This window comes from Lathyrus oleraceus, chromosome 1 (assembly GCF_024323335.1).
Source record: "Lathyrus oleraceus cultivar Zhongwan6 chromosome 1, CAAS_Psat_ZW6_1.0, whole genome shotgun sequence".
Lineage (NCBI taxonomy): Eukaryota > Viridiplantae > Streptophyta > Magnoliopsida > Fabales > Fabaceae > Lathyrus > Lathyrus oleraceus.
Window position 1 is genome coordinate 446,423,202 of NC_066579.1, and position 25,323 is coordinate 446,448,524.

The 25,323-nt window shown below is 34.6% G+C and overlaps 1 protein-coding gene across 2 annotated transcripts; it reads right to left on the bottom strand.

Annotated features, from left to right (window-relative positions):
* Positions 1-952: 952 nt before the first annotated feature.
* Positions 953-18,907, bottom strand: LOC127082344 (putative anthocyanidin reductase). 2 transcript variants are annotated; one of them, XM_051022586.1, is made up of 6 exons: positions 18,884-18,907; positions 18,645-18,788; positions 18,386-18,552; positions 1,852-2,055; positions 1,381-1,754; positions 953-1,294 (listed from the first exon to the last, which is right to left on the bottom strand). In XM_051022586.1, exons 2-6 carry the CDS (start codon positions 18,757-18,759, stop codon positions 1,156-1,158), a joined length of 999 nt encoding a protein of 332 aa, XP_050878543.1. In that variant the 5' UTR covers positions 18,760-18,788; positions 18,884-18,907; the 3' UTR covers positions 953-1,155. The 2 variants fall into 2 exon arrangements, with proteins under 2 accessions (XP_050878543.1, XP_050878538.1); XM_051022581.1 differs by lacking the exon at positions 18,884-18,907 and having other exon boundaries at positions 18,645-18,872.
* Between the last annotated feature and the right edge of the window lie 6,416 nt (positions 18,908-25,323).

Genomic DNA, 25,323 nt, shown 5'->3' on the forward strand with positions numbered 1-25,323 from the left:
GTATCAAGTGAAAAAAAAAATCTTGGGTATTGATTCATGTTATGTGTTGTTCATCAAGAGAGAAGAGTTTCTTTATACTCCATTGAAGACTTTGGTGAAACCATGTGAAGGCTGTCTTATGGAGTTGTCTAATTATTCGAGGCTAATGGAAATCACTCAAACAAGTCTTCGTCAGATCTGAAGAGAGGATGTTGCAGAAATGGAGCTTGGAGCAAGTTATCGTGGATAGTAAGATTATTGGATCAAGATCATTGAGAATCTTGAATGTAACAGTTGAGTATCTACATGAACAGAAGGAATTTTCATTTGATTTATGTGTAGGCTAATGCAATGTGACTATTAGTGTTCAGATTAATGATAGTTCGTCGTATCAAAATACTTATATATTAACTCTTGAAAATAGTGGAAAACCTTATTATTTTTCAATGTTTTAAATCATTGAAGAATGGAGTAAGTGCATGCGATAACGATAACACTAAATCAATATATATCTCCGTGTACTCTCTTTCTTCCTTAGTTTTATGCATTCATTATGTAATTGTTGCATCCTAGCATAATTTGTATGTCATCTAAGTTAGGTCATATTTATAGAGATTTATCGTGTAAGCATAGGTTTGTATTGTATCAAACTTATTGAATCGTCTTTAGTTCATTCATGATGAAGCTTATTGAAACGTCATATCATCAAAACATGGCGTGTTTGCTCAACACCACCTTGATTCGCATAAAAATTGATCAAATTAGTGTTCACAAACACGTCTGAGCAAAACCCTTTTGTCAGAACAGTCACATGCACCTGCTCCCATTCTTTTACCAAAATCAAAACCCATCGGATTCCAATAAATTCTTTGAGTTTGAAGAAAACAATGTCGGTGACGTCTGCGAATGAAAGCTCAAAATTCTATTAAACAATTTAAATATAAGCATTAAAATTCTATAGAGTTTATCAATATATAAAAAGAGTTATACAACATAATTTATATAGAGAATTTATCAATCTATCCTTTCAAATAATGGGTTTTTTGGAAATATTCTTCCAATAATTTACTTTGACAGAAAATTCAATATCACAAAGATCCCTTCGACAATAGATTCTAATAGACTTAAGCATATAAGAGGTGGATTGATAAACACTAATTTCTATATCATTACATACTAACTAAGATCCCCTATCCTTCTTGCGCATTTGATACTATCATCCAATATCATCTTGAGATCATGCTTGTAAACAAACCCTTCATCAATGAGCTTTGCTGATGCCCATTTTATTTCCCTCCTTGGCCCTTCCAAATACCTAAAACCAAATATCAAATATTTTCACATTAGATACTCATAATTCAATACTCCACTTTTCAATCTTTATCATTAATTTAAACTTACTTCTCCTTCAAATTGAATTCTGGATAGTTTTGAAGATAATAATTTGATATCTCTGCTGATGATGCATATGAGTTTGCAAGCAAGAATCTGCCTTTGATAGATGGATTCTCAGCACAAAAGATATGAGCTTCACAAACATCATCGACGTGAACAAGTGGAATTTTCCCGCATATATCTTCTACGAACTTCAAAGACTCATGTATGGCTTCATCGTCTTTAACCTGAGCAATAAGCGATGCAACACTTACCGGTATGTAACTCAGAAGAGCATCTCCTCCCACTAGGCCAACAGCTAGACTAACCACCTCAATTCCACCATTTCCATAACTCATTGAGAGTTCTTTCTCAGCCAGTGTCTTAGAACCAACATATTCCTAACAAAATAATTAACTATGATTTGTTATAAGCTCTTGTTTTTGGATGTGTGATATAGAGTATAGAGGTGTATAATTATGAATTATTAATTACTACCTTGTGGAGAGCAGTGAGAGGAAGATGTAGAGGTGTCCAACAAGTTTCATCAATGAAGTTTTTGTAGTCACTTCCATCATCCTTCAATGGAGAAGAAGAAAGAACAGTGCCGGTGTATATTAGTTTTCTTACGGTTCCTGATTTAATACAATTCGTAGCTATGCTTTTTACACCTTCTATTACAGCTTCTTCAATGCTCTTAAACTGCCACAAACATTTACATATGGGTGAGTACAACTCTATTTTTATTTATGATAGATACAAAAATAATATGAGATTAATATTTTTCAATAATACATTCAAATATATGAAAATATATATTTAAACTACGAAATTAAATCCTCTTAATTTCTAAAGTATAATCATAATAAATTGGTGCATATATTCAAAATAAAATCCTGTTATTCATACTAAATACATTCAATTAAGTTGAAATTGGCATGGATGCAAGAGGCGCTCTTTGGATATGTGAAGAGCATTTGGTGATTTTTGAACCATTATAAATGCGTTTTTTTATCACTTTAGTTATGCTAGAGTATATTTTTAGAGAGACAGAAATTCTTAGGATTTATTGTTCTAAGATTTAAAAGAACTTTAGTGATATAAGAGGATTGTGAAATACTTCTAAATATCTTTAGATTGTGAAAACAAGTTTCAAATATTTTTCGGATCAAAATTCGTCTAACCGAATTTAGAATTGAAAATCCCAGATATATGTATGAGTACCAATGGTACGATAATAATTCATAAGTTGATTTATCAACACTTCAAACAACAAATTGAATACTCTACTATAGTAAAAGTCTAACTCCGATAATAACAACACACAAAAAACTAGTTGAAACAACTTGTCAAACACTTTGCGTGCAATCAACAAAGTTTGGATATAAGTATAGTGTTTGTAGTTCTTAGAAATTCAATCACTACCAAAAGGTATGTGATTACTACAACAACACAAACTAACAAAGAATTCAAAAAATCATTATCCAAACAACGTTGATCAAGAGATCAAAGTAATCGACAATTTGCAAACCAAAAAATTAATAGAGAGAGAGAGTACACAAAGATTTATTTAGACAATTCCCCAATCGAACTCGTTATGGGTACGTCTGCCCTCAATTTGAATTTGAATTGAGATATTGATATAATAAATCTTACTTTGCAAATGTATGAATACAAGAGATGAGAAATCAAATCCCATAAACCCTAAGTTTGTTCTTGACTCTAGCACCTCCCAAAACCTTGATCAATCTTGATCAAGTAACTAACCATGCCACTTCAACTCACCTGTTGTTGCTACTTCCTTGCAAGGAACCCCTTGTCCTAAGGCTTTCACCCGGCTGAATTAATTCCAAACGCATGATCATGTAACCAACAATGTCGCTTCAATTCACCTGTTGTTGTTACTTCCTTGCACGACCTCCTTGTCTCAAAGCTTTCACCCGACTGAATTAATCCCAAACACACACTTGTTGAATCCAATATTTGTCAACACGATTCACCGTTTTACGCCACTCCCTTGTAGACACACCCAGTCTCAAGCCTTTCACTCGATCAGATCCGAATTTCACAATCTTGTCCAAAACCTTCAAACCCTAAAGATATTAAAGGAAAAACCCAAACCGATTTTCTTATTTGAATCCCTCAAAAGATCGTAACCCAATATTCTCGGTACAACAAACCTAATTGGACGTTATCAATCCTAATATAGATGTAACCCAATCAAAAAAATGATTATGTGTAGTTTTATTGTGTGTATGCACAGATTGAATTGAAGATGATGAAATGCTTTGAAATCCTGGATTCATGTAGGTTTTACTCACTCTATAAATCTTACTAGAGAATGATACATGTATGGAGTATTTATATGCATGGATGATTTAGGGCAAAAGGAAATGCAAAGGAAGATAGAAAAATATGAATTTTTAAGAAAAATATCGGATAGGCCGACCTATACAGGTTATGTGTCGACTTGTTCGATACATAGGTTGATCTGTCCAAGGTCATGTGTCGACCTATGGCAGTTATGTGCTTCCTATATGTCGATCTGAAGACTCGACACATGAAACAGAGGCCATAAGCATTAATACAACAACATATGTGTCGACCTATAGACTTCATGTGTCGACCTATAGCCAAGACATTTTTTCCATAAGTCGACATGTAGTGTGTCGACCTATAGCCATAATATTTTTTTCATAGGTCGACCTATAGTTCTATGTTTGGCCTGTACTGATATTTTTCACAAAAAATGTTTTTTCATGCATGTTTGATGCATGCGACCTTTTCCATATTGTTTCGAAATACTTTTATGCTTCCTAATGCTAAGATGCACATAGAGATTCAAAGGATACAATCCAATATATATTTACGCTAAAGTATCCTAGTTTTGACATCATACATATGTTGATGATCATTCGAGATATGCTTGGATTTATTTTCCTAAGCATAAGAATGACGTATTTGATATTTTCAAGTGCTGGAAAGCAATGGTTGAGAACATAACGGTTAGAAAGCTGAAAACTCTACGATCGGATAACGGTATAGAGTATACAGATCTTTCAAGAGGTTTTGTGATCAGGAAGACATTGTTAGACACTGGACGGTAAGAGGCACACCACAGCCAAATGGAGTCGCGAAAAGACTGAATCGTACACTTCTTGAGAAATTAGGGTGTGCGCGCTCTAATTATAGGTTAGGTCGAGAATGGTGGGCATAGTCGGTTGTTATAGCTTTTTATGTAGTAAATAGATCCCCACATTTTAGTTTAGGTGGAGACACGCCCTATAGGGTATGTCCAGATGAACAAGTGGATTATGACAAACTAAAATTCTTTGGATGCACAACTTATTATCTTGTTAAAGATAACAAACTTGATAATAGAGTAAAGAAAGCTACCTTTCTAGGATATGCAAAAGGAGCCAAAGGCTATCGTCTTTGGAGTGTAGAAGATTCTAAGTTTGTGATTAGCATGGATGTTACATTTGACGAAAAATCTATGGTACATTTGTCAAAAGCTATGAAACCTAATGATGGTGATGTGACGATATCAAATAAGCAAGTTATTGAGATAGAATCTGAAGATCAACCAAGTTCTAGTCGTGGTCAGGTAGACAATCCTATCTCCAATGAAGACGAGGAAGAGGATGAATGTGATGATGAGGAGGTTCAATTGGAAAATACACACGTGTTACAACAAAAACAACAAGAATATTTGGATGTCACTAAACCAAAGAGGAAATATAAATTTGTTCAGAAGTTAGGGTCAAACAAACCTCTCAAGAATTATGGGCATGTAAACTTGATGGAATATGCACTCCCGGTTGAAGATGATGAGTCGTTCACCTTCAAACAAGTTATCAAAGATAATGATATAGAGAGTTAGTTGGTTATTATGGAGGAAGAGATGCAATATCTTCACAAGAATAAAACATGAGAGGTAGTCCCATTGTGTGTAGGAAAGTCTGCTATTGGTTGTAAATGGGTGTATAAAAGAAAAGAAAATCATACTAAGTCGTGCGGTACAAGATATAAGGCTAGAATAGTGGCCAAGAGGTTTTCACAAAAGGAAGGAGTTGATTACAATGAGATATTTTCTCCAATGGTGAAACATACTTCTATCCGGGTGCTATTAAGTTTAATAGCTCATGGTGACCTTGAGCTGGAACAACTAGATCTGAAGACACCCTTCTTACATGGAGACTTAGATGAGGAAATATATTGTATCAACCTGAGGGTTACAAGGTTGAGGGTAAAGAGAGTCAGGTATGTCACTTGAGAAAATCACTTTATGGGTTGAAACAATCTCCTAGACAGTGGTACAAGCGATTTGATTCTTTTATGATTAAATAAGGTTTCTCTATAAGTAGTTATGACATTTTTGTCTATATTCAGAAGCTTCATGGAGGTGATTATATCTATCTATTATTGTATGTCGATGACATGCTTATTGCTTAAAAAGCAAAGTGGAGATAGATAAGCTGAAGTCAAAACTTGGTAAAGAGGTTGAGATGAAGAATTTGTGTGTTGCAAAGAAAATACCGGGAATGGAGATTAGAAGACAACGGACAAACCGAAAACTGCTCTTGAGTAAAAAAGGCTATTTATAGCGGGTTGTTGAAAGTTTTGGAATGAAAGGTGCTAAGTCGGTGGTTAGTCCATTAGCTCCACATTTTAGGCTTTCTAGTAATCAGTCTCCCACTACAGTAGAAGATAAGCCAAACATGGAAAATGTACCTTATGCTAGTGCAGTTGGTAGTTTGATGTACGCTATAGTGTGTACACTTCGAGATATTTCACAAGCGATAAGTGTTGTTAGTATATTCATGGAGAATCTGAGAAAGGCGCTATGGGAAGCACTGAAATAGATTTTGAGGTACTTAAAAGGTACCATTAACACTAGTTTGTGTTTTGGTGGAGATACATGTCAAAAATAAGCGGGTTTATTGATTCAGATTATGCTAGTGATCGAGATAGATGAAGGTCTACTACTGGTTATGTGTTAAAAATACACGGTGCTCCAGTAAGTTGGCGATCTATGTTACAATCTACAGTGGCACTATCTACTACAAAGGTGGAATATATGGTCGTAGTAGAAGGAGTAAAAGAAGCATTGTGGTTGATGGGTCTTCTAGGTGATTTGAGTGTTAAGCAAGAATGCGTGAGACTGACGTGTGATAGTAAAAGTGCAATACATTTGGATAAGAATTAGTTCCATCATGCTCGGACCAAGCATATAGATGTCAGATGTCATTTTGTACGGGATGTCGTGGACGAAGGTCATATTTCTCTTACGAAAGTACATACTGATGAGAATCCAACTGACATTTTGACCAAGGTTGTTACAGGTAGTAAGTTCCAGTATTGTAAAGACTTGCTAAACATATTCACATGTTGTCACATGAAGGGATTAAATTGAACTACGATTGGCTTGATCCTGATTCAGGGTACGTAGGCAACCATGTAGTACAACTGAATAAGAAGATGTAATTTGTTTGTCCAAAATTAAAGGATTTCAAATTATGAACGAGGTGGAGAATTGTGAGAATAAGTAAAATATTTAGTGTTTACTAAATATGGAATAATCTAAAGATAGAAACTGCAAAGAATAATGCAAAGGAAAGTTTACTCTAGAATATGAGTAATAATAGGAAGGAGAGTACATGAGAGGTTTATAATTGTTTGAGGTATTGTTCACTCAATTTTTAACATGTACATTACTATAAAATGTTTTGAAGTTTTGTAGTTTAGATATCACAATAAAAACAAATAGAATGTAATAAAGTAAGTTTATTAATCATAAGTTCATCTTTCTTCTTAGACATTTGATTTCTTCATACAAATTTATTGTTCTAGCTACGTTATTTCGTATTCAACTTTAGTGAGGCTTATTTATATTATTCTATTAGAAGTCCAAATTTATGTTGAAACTCCAATAAATTGGGAACTAAACTGAGTGTGTTAAGAGTTAATAATGATTTGGAGTTTGTTTAAGAGTAGGTTAATGAGTTTTATAGAAAACATGGTATAAAGTGGCATAAAGTTATTTCTGACACACCTCAACAAAATGGCCAAGATGAACACATGAATAAGACCATTTTGTAAAGGGTAAAATGTGTGTTGTTAGGAGTTGAGTTACCAAAGAGTTTTGGGGCTGGCGAGACCGATTAGATTTGAGTAACACGTCCCTTGGTTGGGATCCTGCTGTCCACCTACCCAGTAAATGCAGGTGGTGACGTATGTAACACCCGAGACCGAAGAGGGTGGAGAGTAGTTGTAACACCCGAGACCGAAGAGGGCGGGGGCGGTCCTCAAATTCACATCGGAATGAGAGGATTTTGAGATTGTGCATGCATGAGATTGCTGTTGGTGTAAACCCTAGAGGCCAATACTTTTGGTACTTGTATCGAATTATTTATTAATAATAAAATGCTTTTTCTTTATTATGTTTATTTAATAAAGTCCCTAGAATAGATAGTCCGTTTAATGTATCAAGTGTGACTCAATCATGAGATCTCATTAAACATAAGGACACTATTCTTAAAGTATTCGTAGTCGAGCTTTGTTGTGAAGTGGGATAACATTAAAGCATTAAGACTATTATGTATATAGACTGATGATAACATCTCATGGATCATGGATAAGGAGTTATCAATTCTTAAACATAAGTGTGAATATTGAGAGTAATATTTATACTGGATTGACCCGCTATGAGAATACTATATAGAATGTCATGTTAAGTGTCATAAGTTATTCTCATGGTGATAATGGTGTATACCACCCTTTGACCTGAAACCACTATGTACCCTAGATGTAGAGTCGAGTGCCTTATTGTTGATCAAACATTGTCCGTAACTGGATAACCATAAAGACAGTTGATGGGTACTCCACGAAGCATGCTAAGAGACATGAGTGACCTAGATGGAATTTTCCCATCCCGCGTAACAGGATAAATGTCTACGGGCCCAATATTGAATTGGATAAGGATGACACGGTCTATGCCTTGTGTTCAATATAGACATAAGGGCAAAAGGATAATTATACACATAAGTATTATCACAAAAGGATTTGTCAGATCACATGATATTTTCGTGTCTTGGGTAGCAGTGATGTGTTGCTAGATACCGCTCACTATTTATTATGTTAAATACGTGATTTAATATAATTGCTAATGTCGTGAAAACCTACAGGGTCACACAAAAAAAAAACAGATTGATGAGAGATAGAGTAACTAAGGAACACTGTAAGGTACGGTGCACTTAAGTGAATTGTAGAACATCATAAGGTATGGTTTACTTAAGTAGAATACGAAATATGGTAAGGTACCACACGCTTAAGTGATTTTGACATATCATAAGATATGTGCCATATACACTTAAGTGGGCTTTTTAGCTTGCAGCCCACACAAGTGGTTCTATAAATAGAACCCTTGTGCAGAAGCATTTATGCAGTTGTAATTTTGTTTCTCTCTCTCTCTCTCTCTCTCTCTCACTCACTTACTCACTCACTCACTCAAAGCCTTCATTCGTAGCAGCTAGCACTGAGATTGAAGGAATTTGTTCGTGTGGACTGAGTAGAGGCGTTGTCACCATTCAATGTTCGTGATCGCTCCGTAGATCTGCATCAAAAGTTTCAATCGCCACAAGAGGTAACGATTCTATCACTGATCATGTCCATTTGTAAGGATCACTAAATGAGACATTTTTAAATTCCGCTGCGTTTTGGATCGCTATTCTCCTTCAATTGCATAGTTGAAGGAAAACTAATATGGATTGATTTTTACTACCTATACCAACAAGATGTATCTTCTTTTTGGTAGCCAGACAAATAAGAACCCTATAGTTAAATGTGATTGACTTGAAGTAGTATTTGGATGGGTGACCTTATGTGAAGTTTCCTGAAAAGTGTGTGAGTGAGGACAAAATATGCTAAAAAGACATGTGTTAGTTTGTGGAGTCAGTCCGTAATCCTGAAAGTAGTCTGGGGCATTACAAATGGTAACGGAACATACCTCTCCCAATATGATGTGGTTCAGGGATAAACTAAGCGAAAGCTGGTGCGAATTTAACACCCGAGACCGAAGAGGGCGGGGAGTGGTTGTAACACCTAAGGCCGAAGAGGGCGGGAGTGGTCGCCTGAACTCACATTGGAATGAGAGAATCCTAAGGCTATGCAGGTATGAGACTGCATGATTGAAGGAAGACTTATAAGGATTGATTGATACAAACTATACTAACAAGATGCATCTTCATTTCGGTAGGCTAACAAATATGAACTCCATATTTAAGCATGCTTGACTTGGAGTAGTATTTAAATGGATGGCCTTCTGGGAAGTTTCCAAAAAACACGTGAGAGAGAACACATGCTAAAAAGAAATGTGTTGGTTTGTGGGATCGGTCGATAATTTTGAAAGCAATCAGGGCGTTACAATGTTGGCTCATAATAACTAACTGAAGATAGTTAGTCAAGAGAGAAAACCACTTCCTCCATGATTCTACGAAGAACAAAAATCTTTCATTGATCATTTTCCTAAGTCTTAAGGTTGAGGGGTACATTATGATATTCATCAAAGAATATTCCTGTAATAGAGTTTCATACCCTCGTGAGCTTGCTCTAACCCCACATAAAACATCTATAAAATATGGCTCCTCATAATCGTGAACTTGCCCGAACATCCTGAAACACCAAAGCCTTTGACAATCCATTGTAGTGTAAGGTTGATATATATATATATATATATATATATATATATATATATATATATATATATATATATATATATATATATATATATATATATATATATATATATATATATATATATATATATATATATATATATATATATATATATATATATATATATATATATATATATATATCAACTACTGTGAGACCCTAGTAAAAATGATCTTGATCGAAGCACCAATTTACAATTCAGTAGAGAAATCCCTACTCGCTCCAGCGGTCATATGTCTGAAAAGGTATGAGGTGAATCGTTTGAACTTATCAATATCGAAAATCGATAAAGAATTAATTTAGAAGAAAAAACGCAAGTGTTTACATTGTTTTATCTTTTATTTTTTTGTGCGGTTATCATGCCTTAGTCGTTAGTAATTATATATATTTAAATTTGTTTATACAACTGAAGTAAAAGTCTTAGCCAGGTTTCCTTTTGTTTCAAATACATAAAAAGAATCAATGGTGAGACTAGTCCTTGGATTTAAGTAAGGATTTGTTTGGTATCTTCATAGAGTTAAATCCTATTGCCATATAATTAGCAATGAGTTAAAGGTGAATCATGGTAATTTTATAATGAAGTGATGTAATCAAGTTAAACTAGCCAAACATACATGGAGCCCCGGTTAACTTAATTTTTAGCTCTCCAACAAACCAAGTTGAGGTATTCCTAGGTAAACTATGTAGGGTGTCTAACTTTTGTTTTGACTTTGGCTTTAACATTAGTAAATTCCAAGATTATCAGGTTGCTTTGCTTGATTACGGGAACCAAGTAAAGTAATGGTTGATGATATGTTATTCCATATCAAACAATTTAAATATTAATGAATACTTTTCATATATAAAGAAATGCATGGAAATACTTTTAATGTGTGGTTGCTTTAAGGGGCAACTCAGTAAAGCTCAATTCAAAGTGTTTAATATTTAATTGCCATCTTAGTAATGTGAAACTCAACTATCCCAATGATTGTTACATTTATTAGTTGTTGATTTGGGATCGACACCTGTAGGCACATAATAACTCTATTATTAAGCAGGAGAGATAGTTGGGATGACTAAGTTCATATCTAATTTATTATTTCTCATAATTCATCCAATTAACCGACAAGCGGGCTCCACTAACTAATATAATTAATATAATTGACAAGATTGATCACATGACATATTTATTACTGTCTCCGTCTCATAAAAAGTGTATTATTTGAATAATGTGTGGTTCTTAAGAAAATGTATATGTGTTGATTTTAGTGATAAAATTAATATCATTTACTATAATACCCCTATTAATTATAATTAATAGAGTAGTTAAAAAAAGTGAAAGTTAATAAATAAGAGTATAATAGTGTAGAAATAATAACAAATGCTGTATTGATATTGTAAATGGACAATTATAATGAGACAAAGAAAAAATACAAATGAGACACTTTTCATGAGATGGAGGGAGTAAACATAGGGTTAATCATGATGATAGAAAACATTGGAGTTGTCACACACGAAGTTGGAAGGTAACAAGTCACCCACAAAGAGACGAAATGTGTCAATTTGCAACATTGATATCATAATACGAGTTGACGAAGCTAATTGTGGAAGTATGGATTTATCAAGTGAGATCATCGATAAAATTAAGAGGATGGATAAATACAAGTGTATGTTCTGATTAATTATTTTTATTGTTTGATAATACGAGTTAATGTCACTGTCGTTTGTAATTTCTTTAAGAACTCTTTTAGTCTGCTCTGAAAAATGAGGTGACTCTCTTTTTCCTTATAGGGGTAAGTTTTTTAAGGAAGCTCCACATCTTTGCCTTGTTTCAGTTTACACAACGTCACGTGCTGAAAAGGACTAGTTAAATCTTAAAATAACTGTTGGGTCCTCATGGAGGAATCCTTGTCCCTCTACGGGGTAATACAATGTTGGACTTCTACTAGAAAATCCTTGTTAACCTACGAGGTAATACACTATTGGACTTTCATAGGAAGATCCTTGTCACCCTCCGACATAATACATTGCTAGACTTCCACTTGAATACCCTTGTCGTTTGACGGAGTAATACATTGTTGAACTTCCACCGGAAGATCCTTTGCACCGTACGAGGTAATACATTGCTGAACTTTACCGCCTCTTAAAGTAATACATGAATGTTGGAATTCCTATGAAGATCTTTGCCAGTCTCATAGACAATAAGAATGGGTTATATGTGCGGGGATCACCTCATCTAAACGCCTCATTTTAAGGACTAAGAGTCTAATCAAATAAACTCATCTAAATATCTCTCTTAACGAACTTGACTAAGATTTTCATCAGAAAAACTCATCTAAACATCTTTCCTGAGGGACTTGACTAAAAGTCTCATCAAGCAGGCTCATATAAATTCCTTGCTTGAGGGAATAAGAGTGTCATTAGATAGGATCATCTAAACGCCTCTCATAAGGGATTAAGAGTTTCATCTGATAGGCTCATCCAAACACATCGCCGAAGGGACTAAGAGTCTTGTTAGACAAGATCATTTAAATGCCTCGCCTGGGGGACTAAGAATCTCATCAGACTAACTCATCTAAATGCCCTGCTTGAAGAACTAAAAGTCTCCTCAGACAGGTTCATCTAAAGGCTTCACTCGAGGGACTAAGAGTCTCATCAGACAAGCTCATCTAAACACCTTACTTGAGAGACTCGACTAAAAGTCTCATCAGACAGGCTCATCTAAACGCCTCTCCTGAGATACTAAGAGTCTCATCAGACAGGCTCTTCTAAATGCCTCGCCTAAGGGACTAAGATTCTCATCACATAGGATATCTAAATGCATCACCCAAGGGACTAAAAGTCTCATCAGACAGACTCATCTAAATGTCTTGCCTGAGGGACTCGACTAAGAGTCTCATTAGATTGGCTCATATAAACGCCTCTCATGAGGGACTAAGAGTCTCATCGAACAGGTTCATCTAAACCCCTCACATGAGAGAGTAAGAACATTATCATCCATGCTCATATAAACTCCTCATTTAAGGGACTCGACTAAGATTATCATCAGACAAGCTCATTTAAATTCCTATCCTGAGGGACTAAGAGTCTCATAAGACATACTCATCTAAACGCCTCGTCTGAGAGACTCAACTAAGAGTGTCATTAGACATGATTATCTAAATTTCTCGCTTGAAAGACTTGACTAAGAGTCTCATTTGATAGGTTTAAACGTTTTGCCAGAGGAACTAAGAGTCTCATAAAAAGGCTCATTTAAATGCCTCGTCAGATGGACTCGACTTAGAGTCTCATAAAATAGGCTTGTGTAAACACCACTCATGAGGATTTTACTTAAGATTCTCATCAAACAAACTCATCTAAACGCCTTACATGAAGGACTTGACTAAGAGTCCCGACAGACTAGCTTGTATGAGCGCATCGCCTACAGGCCTAAGCTCCCCCAACGCGAAGTTAATTAATAACTTATTCTTTTTCAAGCCTTCGTGCTTGAGAGACTGTGTAATTATATAAATTCATTAGGCCCCTAAGAGGGGAGAGGTACCCTACAAAACCAAATGTCGCTCAAAATAGGCCACAGGGCCATCTAGATTTGAGTTACAGATCGCCCAGTTGGGCTTCCACTATTCACTAACCTAGTAAATAAGGGTGGTAACATGGGCCCACAATGACTAACTGAAGAGAGTCATTCAAGATAGGAAACTACTTCCTCCATGATTCTAGGAATAACAAATATTCCATTGACCATTTTCCTAGTCATGGAGCAAGGGCGTAACCGCCCACTAACTCTGCAATCTAGGCCCAAGAGAGCATCTATAAATACCTCTATCTTGGAATTTATGAGGACATTGTGATATCCTTAAAAAAATCCCCCTATAACAGAACTTTTCATCCTCTTGAGTTTGCTTTAACCCCACAGAAAACACCTCAAAAATAGGGCTCCTCACCCTCATAAACTTGCCCTAACATCTAGAAACACTAAAGCCTCTATCAACCCCTACCAACGTAGGGTTGCCATGCATCTGTACTTTTTTAAAGAATGTACAATAAGGAAGATGAGGATCCGACTTCTACTTCTAGAAAGGGGCGGCCTACAATGGCTCTAAATCATCAATTGGCACGTGATATAAGGACGAAGGAGATTATACCACCTCATAGATATGTTTGTGTTTATATTATTTGTTATGCTTTGAATATGGCTCAAAAGTTGCAAAAGTCAAAACCAAAGACCTTTAAGAAATCATTGAAAACCAAAGACAGTAAAAATGGTTGAAGGCGTTAAATTATGAGATGCATTCGCTGATGAAGAACCATACTCGGGATCTTGTGAGTCTACTTAAAAAACAAAGTGTATTTGAATAAAATTATATGTTCACAAAATATGAAGGTATTATGGGGATTGAAGAACCAAGGTTTAAGGAAAGGCTTGTAGCAAAGGGGTTTTCTCAGATGGAGGGAACTGATTACAATTAAATATTTTCACTTGTGGTAAAACATTATTATATAAGGGTACTTATAGAAATTGTAAATCACTATGACATTGACTTGGAATAAATGGATGTCGAAACGACTTTCTTACATGTAGACCTTAAAGAGACAATCTAAATAAAGAAACCTGAAGGTTTTATATAATACAAGTCTAGGATGTGTTTATTGAATAAATATTTGTATGGGTTTAGGAAAATCCCAAGGCAGTGGTATCATTAGTTTGATGAATTTATTCTTAGTCATGCTTTTGGGAGAAATAATCATGATAGTTGAGCATACGTAATGATGAGGAATGAGGAAATCATCATCTATCATATTATATATGTTGATTATATCTTGATGGCAAGCTATAGCAAGGAAGAGATTAGTAAGCTCGAGATAATTTGAATGAATAATTTGAGATGAATGATCTTGGTGAAGCCAAGAGGATCCTAGGGATGGGTACCTCAAGAAACAACAAAAGGAGTGAATTGTTCTTGTCTCAATCTAGTTACTTGAAAAACATGGTGGAATGGTTTAGAGTGTAAGATTCTAAAACTGTCAACACTCATTTGGATCATCATGTTAAGCTTTAGAGTCAGCGTCTTCCTTAAACTGAAGAAGATAATAAGATGATGAAGAGTAGTCCACATGAAAGTGAGCTTGAAAGTATCATTTATGGTAAGGTTTGTAGTAGATCAGAATTATCATATGCAATTAGTATAGTAAGTTAATATTTGGCAAATCAGGGTCAAGCTCACCATGAAGATTTAAAGTGGATACTGAGATCTTGAATGGTTCATTGAATGGTGACTTAAAATACTAAGAGACAAATCAAGATAAATAAATTTATAGGGTTTTGTGGATCTGAACTATGCTGTTAAAATGGACACTAGAAAATCTCTTTTGAATTTTGTGTTTATGTTGTTTAGAATAACTGTAATATAGAAATCAAATCAATAAGTAGTAGTCGTTTTATCTACATTTAAAGCAAAACATATTTTCCTTGTTGAGGGGTCATGGAGGCCATATTGTTAATAGGTATGGTTATAGAGTTATAGATTACTCAAAAATGTGTGAAGATATATTGTGATAGTTAAAATGTCATTCACTTGGCTAATTATCAAGTATATCACTAGAGGATAAAACACATGAATATTCATTTTCATTTTAAATGGGACATGATCAATTCAAAAAAGATTGCGGTTAATAAGGTTGTTGTTCTATGTGTTGTACATGTTAAAGTGTTTTAAAGGTTTTGATGATGACAACTAAACAAGAAAAAGTTAAATCACATGTATCATCAGTCAAGAAGAAAGCTCAAAGCAAAGTACCCAAATTCCTCCATGGAGAGCTAAAAAGAGTCAAATCAATCATACAAAAGGTATTGAGGATGTGAAAGCTCATGTGATCCATCACTTAGTGTTTTTATCATGTATTTAAGCAATTGAATGTAATTTAAGCATGAGTAAGTCTTGAACGCGATGCACACACCCACTAAAACTAGTTTTAACTCTTCATCTTTTTATCATTTCTTCTAAAATCAATTTTGACAAGTGCTTAATCGATTAAGAAGCAACTAATGTCAATTAGGAAAGTCAAACTCATTGTCTAATTGCTTAAAACCTTCATCTAATAGTTAAGGAGAGAATTTGGCTCCTAAATGATTAAGAAGTCCTTTAATCAATTAAAATACAAAGAAATTAGGGTTTCCCTTTTTTGGTTTAGCCTAATCATTCAGCTCGTCGTTGCTAATCGATTAGACATCTTTCAAGCCCATGAGTTATTGCCTTTTTGGGATAATTTTTTTTCTATATAAAGGGTTGCTTTCGTCACTTCCAAATCACTAATTTTTTTATTTATCTTTTTTTATAAATCTTAGTATCCGGACTTACGACCGACTAATCCAAGGGGGGAAATCCCATTGTCCACTTGCTAAAACCCCATTTAAAACCAGAGTAAAGCTTTGTATGGACATGGCCCAATGCATGAATTGTTTGCACCCATCGGGATTCGAACATGAGACCTTTAGAGTAGAACACTCTCAAGACTCAAGCCTTCACAACTAGGCCAACCTCTAGGGGTTAATTTTTTGGACTATCTACTCTTTTATCTCACTCATTCTTATTTTTTTAATCAATTTTATTCACTAGAAATTTCCTTAGTGATTTGATATGAGAGTTTTGTTTTTATCTGCTACTCTTATGAAGTTTCTTATTCAAAAGCTTAGTCCTCTTGTTTTTTTTGTAATAGACTTGAAGGTTGAAAGCTAACCCTATAAAAAGTTTGGTGTAAGGTTGTTGGGTTGAACCTGTGTAAAATCTCAAGTTGTTGATATTGGAAATCTCAAGAGAAAGCTTTTTGGGACTACAGTAAGCCGTGTGGTTTAAGTCCGGACCAGGATAATTTGATGGTGTGATCTATCTAAAATATCTCTCTCTATTTTCTGCATTTACCTTTTCCGCTACTTAATCTACACTTCTACTATATTCTTAAAATCAACCAGTCTAAAATCAATTGTTTTATGATTTTTTTTAAAACCAAGTATCACAATTCGCCGCCTCCTCTCTTGTGTTTGGAGTCGCTTATTTAACAAATGTGGCTTCGAAATAGAATTTGGTGGATGTATTACCAAATCATTGTGCATATCAAGTTTCAAGCATTTTTTACTTTGATCAAGTTTGTTGAGGAGTGATTCAAGTTTTGATGAGAGAAGAAGGTGGTTGGAGGATAAAGTAACATCACTATTGATTTTGAGTTGAGGGGAAAACTTCAGGAAGTATGCCTCCAAATTTCAAAATTTAAACAAAATATGACATTTCAACATTGCCTCATGTAAGGAGGTGTGGGAGGTGTACATTTGTTGAGTTACGAAGCACGTGGATATTGGCTGGAGTCCGAGGCGCGTGGATCATATGCCCGAAACACATGTGTGTTATGAGATCCATTTAGATGGGTCGCGAGGTGTGTGGTATGGGTGCACAAGGTGCACTCTACGTTTACAAGGCACATTTCTCGCTTTTCTGACCAATATAAATGTGTTTCCTATCACTTTTTCTCTAATGGAGTATTTTCTATAAGGTTGCGTTCTAAACCAACTTTTGTATTTAAAATAGGGGAACTTGCACTCACCTTCCATGAAGTCTATTAAAATGACATCAACACCCCATTTAGTTTTAAAATATGCACCAACTTTTTCTAAGGTCTATTAAAATGACTCTGACACCTCCTCTATTTTTTAGTGACATCCAAAAACAGTAATCATATATGACATTTATCTACGGTTTTTGTCTGCCACCAAAAATTTATACCAATATATATAGCCTCAGAGGAGGTTAGTTCATATTTTAAAATGAAAAGAGTGTCAATGTCATATTAACAAACTCCATGTGAGTGTAATTTTTCTTTAAAAATAAGAGAATATTCATAAGTCTAAGAATTCTTATTTGTTTAGTTATTAATTTTGATAAATACTTTAAAAACAATTAATACTTTTTATTAGATTTTATAATACTTAATCAATTTAAAGAGTTTTATTAAATTGTTTTGTATAAATAAAATAATATAAGAACTTTTAATAATAACTAATTTTCTGTACTATTATTTTAATATCAATTCATTTTATGAAAATATAAGTTGGTTGGTTATACATCAAGTGTTCATTTATTATTTTTGTCAATAATTTAAAAAATTAAAAAAATGATATAAATTTTTATAAATATTATTTATAGTGTCATGTTTAAAGAAATTTTGAAATACATTTGAGTATATATTTTGAAATTTTGAAAATATAAGTTTTAAAATTTGATCAAAGTCTTCAAATTATTCATGCTGCGAAAGGAAAGAAATGAACCTGAGAATGAGTATGGTGTTGAAAGGCAGTAGCAACATGAAAGACAAACTCACAGCCTTGAATTGCCTGCCTAAACTCATCTGGTTTGTATATGTCAGCTTCAAATAACACAAGTCTAGTATTCGCATGAGGAAGGTCTCTCAATAAACCTACTTTCGATTCGTCTTCTGCAATGAATCAATCCACCATGAATTAAATTTTGTAGAGAAAATGATATTGAGGAGAGTGAGATATCAAGTTTCTAAGAATGAATGAGTACTCAAGTTTCTAAGAGTAGCATGAACGGTGTAGCCCTTTTGTAGAAGCTTTTTGACTAATAGAGAACCAATGTAACCAGCACTACCAGTCACACACACCTTGCAACTACTTTCCATACCTAAGCTTCTTCTTTTTCTTCAAATTTCTGAAACAGAAATGATTTTAGACTGTTTTGAAACTCTTAGCTTCTTAGATAACATGATAGATCCGTAAAGAAAATGGTTTCCAATGTGTGTATACCTGTACTTCTGATCACACAGTTAGATAAGGATGTCGATGTCTCATAACAATTGGCATTTGTAAACAAAATAATTAAAATATTACCACTTATTTACTTTTTTTCACATATCTTTAAAAAAAATGTATTTATATCAATTTGATAAACACTAATTATGAATTACTTTACCAAACTTTTTTTATTATAATATAAAAAAGGGAGAATATTAAATGTAGAATTTAAATTTAAAAGATTTAAATGTATTATTTTTTAATTTTTAGTTTTTACATTTTAAAATCAATTTTTTAGTCTTTCAATTTTACTTTTCTTAGGATTTCGAATGAAATATCTAGTTCTTTCTTCACTGCTTCAAGAACCTCAATAAATAAATCTTTGTCTTTCAAATCAAGTTACAACTCTATATATTTTCGGTTCAAAGCATAAAACACTATTCCCAAAAGTCCCTCTCTTGTTTCATCTTGACGAATGAGTCTTCCAAACATTTGGACCACGTTCTAGCCAAAACCATGTCATCATACAAAGCCAATGCTTCCTCAGCCAGTCCATGCTAAGCAGTGCCAACAATTATCGAAGTCCAAGAAACAACAACCTTTCTTCTTATCTCACAAAATATATATTTAGCAGCAACAAGGTCACTGCATTTGGCGTACATATCTACAAGTGCATTACTTATAAACAAACAAGACTAATAGCGAAGGGTTATGACTACACAATGCATTTGTTTTCCAAGCTCTGAATTAGCACAAGCACCAACCACACTCGAAAGAACTGACAATGGTTTGGAAAGTTAGAAAGTTATTTATTAACCATTGAAGTCCACATCTTTTTGCATAAAAATAACATGTGTGTTTATAAAGCAAATCCACACAAGGCTAAGTGCCATCATGTGCATTGGACTCCTATATAAAAGTAGGATTTAAGTCCAAAAGTGTTTCTTTTAAAATTTGTATTAATTTCCAATTTCCAATTTCCAATTGTTAAATTTCTAAAAATAATTAATTAAAATTATTAATTATTAATTTATTTTATAAAAATATTAATTAATATATTATCCATGTAATTACTGACACGTTTTAAAAAAAACGAATTTTTTATTCTAGTCATTATTGCCACGTGTGCAAAAGTGGAGGGGGACCAAACGAAATCCTAAAGAAAATAAAGTTGAGGAACCAAAAAACTGAGTTTTGAAATAGAGAAATAAAAAAGTTAAAAATATGTAAATAGGGGTATCAAGTAAATGGTGGTCAGAAGAAATTTGGAAAGTTAGCTAGTGTTTTGGATCGGAATAAAATTATGTTTGTACTATAATGTTGGACTCATTATGTAGTGTTTCAAGTCTCTGATGCGGTGGATCCCAGTGATGGACTGAAAGATTAACACTCAAACGTCCAACTCAATTAATAAGTTCAACAATTCGTAGAGTGAAGTATGGAGAATATGAATGTACCTTATGCCTTACACACACAGAATTATTTATATCCTTGGATCAAGCTGGTTGTTGGACCTTCTTAGGAGTAATAAACGGGCCTTAACTTATTGGAATTATAATTGGCGCTGAATAGTTTCCCTCAAGACTTTCTGTGGAGTGTTGAATTGGAAGTCTTCCAGAATCTGTGTCGGTTTAATATTGTTGAGTTGCTCGTGGGGGAGACTTGGTGTACCAGACTGACAGAGAGAAAGGAACATGCACATTAAATTGTTCTCATCTCTGATGCGCTTCACTTAGATTTTAAGCATGCCCATCTAGTTTGGTAGGTTAGGGTATGACCAAGTGTTGTGTTATTTTGGAGGCGAGATCTGGCTTTCATCTTCTCATTTTATTTTCATATAGGTCATTGCTTACTTGATTTTCCTTTCCCTACATAAGGATCACAAGGCTTTGTAGATGGGTTTTCACCCCCTACTAATTGAATCTTAATCGGGTCTTTTAAGAAACTAATTGTTTTTTTCTGACGGGAATGATGGGAATTTCGCTAATGTGGTTTGATTAGAGAGTGTTACTTTTGCTCCCCTCATGGATTACTGTCACTTCCATCCCATTTGTTGGCTTTCACCATTCTGTTGAGATTACTACTTGTGATAAGCGAAAACTTTAACACTTTATTAACAAACCTATAATTACACAAGGTTGTGATCCTAGTGAGGCTGAGATTAGGCGTCAAATGGAACTTCTTAAAGTGTCGAGCGCAATAGGTCGGCGTTCTCTATCGATTGAGTTGCATGTCCTCCTTTTCACTTCGAGAGCTGGATGATGTGAATATGTATCATTGGATGGACTGTGGATTTCTCAGGATGGTGTATGTATTTGATAGCGTGGCTAAAGTAGACAACTCTCTCGCCGAGATAGGTCCTTCTCTCGACTGAGTGCTCGTCTCTGTGGATTATGATAAAAAGATTTATAGCAATTTTTACGGGGTTTTCATCCCCTCTTATAAGTATCTATTCACTAAGTTGAGCTTTAGGTCACCCTTTAATGAATTTGAAGCAGGATTATTGAAGCATCTGAAGATCGCACCTTACCAATTGCATCCCAACGCTTGGGATTTTGTGAAGGTGTTCACGTTTTAATGTGAGTACAGGGGTTGGAAACCATCTTTGAAACTTTTCTTCCACCTCTTCCATGTGGAACGTACTTCACTAGACAAACTTTGAAAACATTTAGAATAACTAACTTTTGACTTTTGTAACTGTCGTACCGCAAATTTTGACCACCTTTTCTATTTTTAGCTAACACTAACATGACCAGAGCCTTTACAAGTCCACCCCAATGACCTAAAAAGTCAAAGGGGACCATTTTGACTTTTCTAAACCCCTGATCCCCATTTGGCTAACTAATACTAACAAGATAACTTTATCATTAGTTATTGAGGGTTATTTGGTTTTTAATTAGGATTAGTCGGTTACTTATTTTTGGTTTAGGGTTAGTAAGAGGGTTAATTAAGTTTTGATTAATAAAATTATTTGAATTTTATTAATAAAACATTGAGGTTATTAGGTTATTTATTTGAATTATTAGATTAATTAGTTTATAGTTAGTAAAATGTTGATTAGTCAAAATTAATTAGTTTATGTTTAATGTTTAATAAAATTATTCAGATCATTGGATTAATTAGTTTATATTAAGCTAATTATACTATAGTTAAATTAAGTGGTTAATTATGTGTAATTTAATTTTTAATTGTTTTTTTTTGTATTTTTATTTTCGGTTTTGTTATTGGATTGATTGTTTGAATTTGGAATTGAGCCTAGCCCAGTTCGCTCCCCCGTTTCAACTGGGTCAATTGGATGACCCAAATTCCAACTGGGTCAGACAATACCCATGACCCATCATCATCATCATCATCCGAACCAGGTCAAAAATCTTGACACATGTTCATCCTCAGTAGCCTCACCAATTAGAAACCCTAATCTGTGCGCACAGCGAATCAGAAATGGATCAAATCATTCAAATCAAATATTTCCATATTGATTACAACATATATTACAAATTTGTGGTTACAAGTAATTTTGGGCCAGATACATAGTAATTTCAAAACCCTAATTCCATTTCCAAATGAAATTAGAGATTACAATTTGAATCATATTAATCTAACCTAAAAATTCCTAAAACTAATCAATCAGAATTTAAAACCTAAAACCTAAATTAACCTATAAATACATAAAGAATTGAGACAAAGGAAGAATATGAAAATTCATCTTCTTCAGGGTTATGGTTCATCATGTTAGGGTTAGGGTTAAGGTTCATATGGGTAAAGTGTTTAGGGTTAGGGTTCTTAGGTTTAAAAGGTTATAGGTTGGTGTTCATCATCCAGATGAACACTGGTTGAAGATCCCAGTTGATCTTGATAACAACAAATTACACTGTTATTTTGACTCGTTTTGTACATGTTCTTTTTATCGTTTTATCTCTATTTCCAGTATTATGTGGGTACTTTGTCTATATTTCAGGTATTTAACCATATTGGGACCATATGCGAAGAAAGGAAATAATTCAGATGCGAAACAATGAAAAAATGGAAATTGCACATAAGGCGACCTACATGACGTTCGCCATGGGGAAGGCAATATTAGAAATGACGTGTCCCACTTACCAACGGGTGGATTGACCCACTCTTCCACACGTTGGGAAGATGGCGTTCGCCACCTTGACATGGCGTTCGCCAACCTTTGTGAAAGGCAGGCGGTTAGAAAATGGACTCACTTGGTCTTCCACTCTTCCCATGTTCCCCTATTTTACCTCCCACGAAATGAGAAAGCTTCGCATAACATTTTAGGTTTTAGAAACATTATAAATAGGATTCAAACTTCATTTTTCAAATTGTCCAAGCTTAACACAATCTTGAGCACGAAAATCACCGATCAAAGTTATAACTTGTCACATCGAGGGGTTATAACACCAGAGAGTATTGAGTTTGTACGAAGTTTGGAGCACTTTATTTTCCCTCATTTTAATCTTGCCGCTATTTATATTCCTTTAGAAGTCTTTAACAATTTACTCTATATCAGATTCAAGCCTCCGTTTGGAGCAGGTTTTTATCATAATTTGCATTTTATTACCACTTTATTTATTTACTCGCTCTTTATTTATCTTGCCTCACACTACTTCTTTTATTTATAAGTCTTATTTATTGCACCATATTGCTTTAATCTATTTTTCCGCAATGTCTATTTCTAAGCTTCAAACTTGTAATCACTCATGCTTCAATCTGGGATTTCATTTGGCCTAAGCTCAAACATGGTGCCATGGACTCTGCATTTCACGCGTGACCTGAAACTTGTAATCACTCATGGTTCAATCTGGGATCACCACACATGTGAAAACTTGTTTGTCTTGAGAAAACTCGTAGGATGGAGTGTAAAACGACCAAGTTTCATGCCCAAGTCACACTTTTCACCCTTGTTTTCACACGGATTACAAATCATGATTTTCTTAATCCATTCACATGATTTCAGATCCATTTTGCATTTGTGAGCTCATCAACACTTTCCCTATAAATAAAGGAAGCTTTTGCCTTCGTTTAAAAGCTTGGAGAGCCAGATAAACTCTGCAACCAATTGAACCTGATACCTCAAAAAACTAGTTAACCATTTCTTCGATTCAAGCTCTTTTAACTTCTAATCTTCACCCAGAATCCTTCATCGGCACCCTCTGAAGCTAACTTAAGCATTGCCTTGGATTGAATCCCTTTGGAACCAGATCTCCAAATCCATCATTGTTGACTTTCGAAGCTCCAACTAGAAAGGTAGTTACGAGTAAAATTCTTGAGCAAACAAGTTACCACACTCTTCACCTCACTCTACTGATCAAAATCTTTCACTTACTTGGAATTTATATTACGTATTCATCATTTAATTTTAGTTTGAAGAACTAGGGTTCTTCGTGTTCTTTGGAAAACTTTATCCTTGCACAGAGCCAATCAATGGCTCTGATGCAGGGAGACATTAACGATGAAGTGTTGCGAAGCTAATGTCATGCTTGGGTGTTGCTAAAAACACGAGTTCATGAATTGCAGAAATCAAGCTGAAGGTTGGAGATGATGTAAATTTTCCCAAGGAGTTCCTCTACAACTCTGCTTCAATGATCAAACATTTATTCAACCTCTAAGGACCTCAACTATGGAAAGGGTTAAGTGGCTAAACTAGGTCAAAACCTTGTCATGACCCCCACTTGGCAGCCATGCCATTTTCAGCTCAAGTACCCTTTTGATCCCATTTCTTTTGCATCTTGTTAAGCTCGTGCCAAAGATCATTTGGAACAAGTTTAGATTAAAATTCACAAGGGAATCAAAAGTTATGGTGTCATGAACTTGGGACCTCAAAATGCCAAAAGTGTGCCAAGACTGCTTAACCAAATGTCTAACCTAGAATGCATGTCACGACCTCAACTTTTAACACTTGCCATTTTCACCTCAAGCATCCTTTTGATTTGGTTCTTTTTGCATTTAATTCATTGCCATGAAATTAGCATTTGGCACAAAGAAAATCAGGAAACGCACAAGTGGATTTCATTTGGCCTAGCTTCAAACATGGCATGTTGAACTCTATTTTTCCTGATGCCTAGAAGTTACAATTATAGGTCATTCTTTAATCTGGGACCACCACACATGTGCAAACTTGTTTGTCTTGACAAAACGCATAGAATATAGTGTAAAATGACCAGGTTTCACGCCCAAGTCACACTTTTCACCCTTGTTCTCACACGGATTGCAAATCGCAAATTTCTTATCTCATTCACACGAATTCAGATCCATTTCACATGTGTGAGCTCATAAACACATTCCCTATAAATAAAGGAATTTTTTGCATTCATTTGCAATCTTTGAAAGCCAAATAAACTCTGTAACCATTTGAGCCCGGTTCCTCAAAAAACCAGTTAACCATTTCTTCGATTCGAGCTCTTTTCACTTCAGATCTTCACCCAGAGTCCTTTATCGGCACCCTC

Bases quoted from the DNA above. Each gene is read 5' to 3' on its own strand.
- LOC127082344 (XM_051022586.1), bottom strand. From the start codon at position 18,759: ATGGAAAGTAGTTGCAAGGTGTGTGTGACTGGTAGTGCTGGTTACATT. The intron at 1,755-1,851 runs GTAGTAATTAAT...TTATTTTGTTAG, and splicing joins CTCTCACTGCTCTCCACAAG to GAATATGTTGGTTCTAAGAC. The intron at 1,295-1,380 runs GTAAGTTTAAAT...ATTTGGTTTTAG, and splicing joins GAATTCAATTTGAAGGAGAA to GTATTTGGAAGGGCCAAGGA.